We start from the raw sequence: 2,129 nt of genomic DNA on the forward strand, positions 1-2,129 counted from the left end.
CCCGGTCTAGCTACCGCACGTCTCACTTAGGAAAATCTTCGTACTAGAGGCTATCGATACAGTCGCCCCTAGACCTCACAATGGTTCGCATCGCTGCTGTTGCTCTTCTGGCCTGTGCGTTATGACCACCTGCATCTCATCCGTATCATTGCCCGTCACTAACATTTCAACAAGTCGTCATATCTGCCTCGGCGTCCCCTCGAGTACCTGTCGACGCCAATGAATCAATCCTCGACTTTGAGGGCAACCCTTTATCCGAGAACAAGCAAGAGGAGTTTCTTAAGCTAGATCATGAGGGCCAAAAGAAGTTTGACGGCCTTCTGGCTACATACACCCAAGACCAGCAGAACATAGACAAGGAGCTCCAAGATATCAGTGCAAAGCAAAGCGATATACTAGGCATTCCAAAGTCGGATGAGGAGGAATCCACACCATCAAATTTGACCGCCAGGGCGGCGCCGCACCTTCGCGGCTAGAATAGGTCCAATAAATCTAGTGCAGACATGCCAGTAATAAATGAATTGATAATTTTGGCATATCTTATGTTTTATTAACGGTGAGTCAGTATTTTTATGTTTTCTTAAGCTTAGTGATTTTACAATACGGAAAGAATTCAGTAGACGTAAAATCTCGTTGTTTTCAGCGCAACAATCGGCATCAGACGGACCGAAATGGAAACCAAACATGGGAGCAATCCAAGCGACGATACAGTTCACACTGGCCACAGGACGTTTCGACAATTGGCAGGCGAATCAGTACGAAAGGGCTTTTCATCAGACCATGAAACCACGTCCGCGGCGAGCATGACTAGCGACGCTTCGGCTGCTGTAGATAGGACGCCGAACACTTGGGGAATAGCCCTCAAGCTAGTTAGTCACTGATAATAAATCACGCGGAATGTTGGATGCTGGGGATGAAAAGACGAAGTGGAGAGAACAGAGAACGACAGGGATGAGGTGGAAGGGATGAGGCGAGTGGCCAGAAATGTACCTATGAATAGCTAGTGAGCCCTATTGGCTGGAAGCCACCGGGCGTAATAAAACAATGAAAGGAATTGTGAGCTCAGTTCTCGCTAGTTCTCGCTATCCTCGCCACACGCCACTAATTAAGCTAGACAAGTGAAGGCGGCGGGTAAGTGTTGATACAGCGTATTCGAGTTTGCTATAACACACCGTACTACTTATAGCCATCCCTGCAATTCAAGCCGTAGTCCATAACCCGTCATCTTTACTTCGTGTTGATTAATGCAGATTTGTGCCTTAGCCCCCACCTGAGCGAGGCAAAACTTTAACAGTCTGTGATTCATCTAGCTACTATAGTTAGGCAAGTAGCTGATTTATTTGAATAAGTTTCATGCATTCTGCCATTTTACCAGTCGCACGAGGTGTGGGTTATGAGACGAGATAGCCTATAGGGCTTGGCCTATGTGGGTTACAACATACAGCAGGGCAGGAGCGGACCTAGCGACTGCCTTAAACGCTTCAACACAAGATTAAGTAGTATGTATCATTATGGCACCACAATATCCTTGCCAGTTAATTTCATGCATATCTAGTCCTGCCTTCTTCTGGTCTAATAATGTAGTTCTTAGCATGGCACCCACTGCTCTGAATTCGATAGATAATATCAATACTAACCCTTTCTTCTAACCTTCAAGATGACAATTCTACCTCAAGCAAAAACTTATTACCTCTTCTTTTTGAGCTAGCAGCTCAGTCTGCTTACCTATCATTGCTTACTGCGAAACTACAATAACAATGAAATACTCTATGATCCTCATTGCTGCCTTTGCTACCGCCTCTCTCGCTGGACCAACTACGAAAGCACGAAGACAGAATGTTCCTATAAGAGACGAGCTTTCTAAGCCATTCAATGGCAACGACAACGCCTGCACTAATGCAATAAGGGAGTGTCTGCAGAAGGAACGGAGAGATCCAGAGAGAAACCACACATTTGTGCATGCTCCGGTTGAAGGAGGAGTGGACGAAGACAAGCAGCAGAAAGACCAGCAGCAACAGAAGCCAGGATTGGGCGAAAGATGCACTCTTAAGCCCAACAGCTGCGCTGATGGATTAGTATGTTAATCCGACCACGTTTATCAATGCGACCACAGGAAGATGTTTTCGGGA

At 46.2% G+C, this 2,129-nt stretch overlaps 1 protein-coding gene across 1 annotated transcript; it reads left to right on the plus strand.

Moving 5' to 3' along the window:
- Positions 1-80: 80 nt before the first annotated feature.
- Positions 81-476, plus strand: BBA_09466 (uncharacterized protein; the record flags this gene model as incomplete). Its single annotated transcript, XM_008604563.1, has 2 exons — positions 81-114; positions 175-476. 2 exons carry the CDS (start codon positions 81-83, stop codon positions 474-476), a joined length of 336 nt encoding a protein of 111 aa, XP_008602785.1.
- Positions 477-2,129: the final 1,653 nt, after the last annotated feature.

Source organism: Beauveria bassiana, assembly GCF_000280675.1.
Source record: "Beauveria bassiana ARSEF 2860 unplaced genomic scaffold BBA_S00054, whole genome shotgun sequence".
Lineage (NCBI taxonomy): Eukaryota > Fungi > Ascomycota > Sordariomycetes > Hypocreales > Cordycipitaceae > Beauveria > Beauveria bassiana.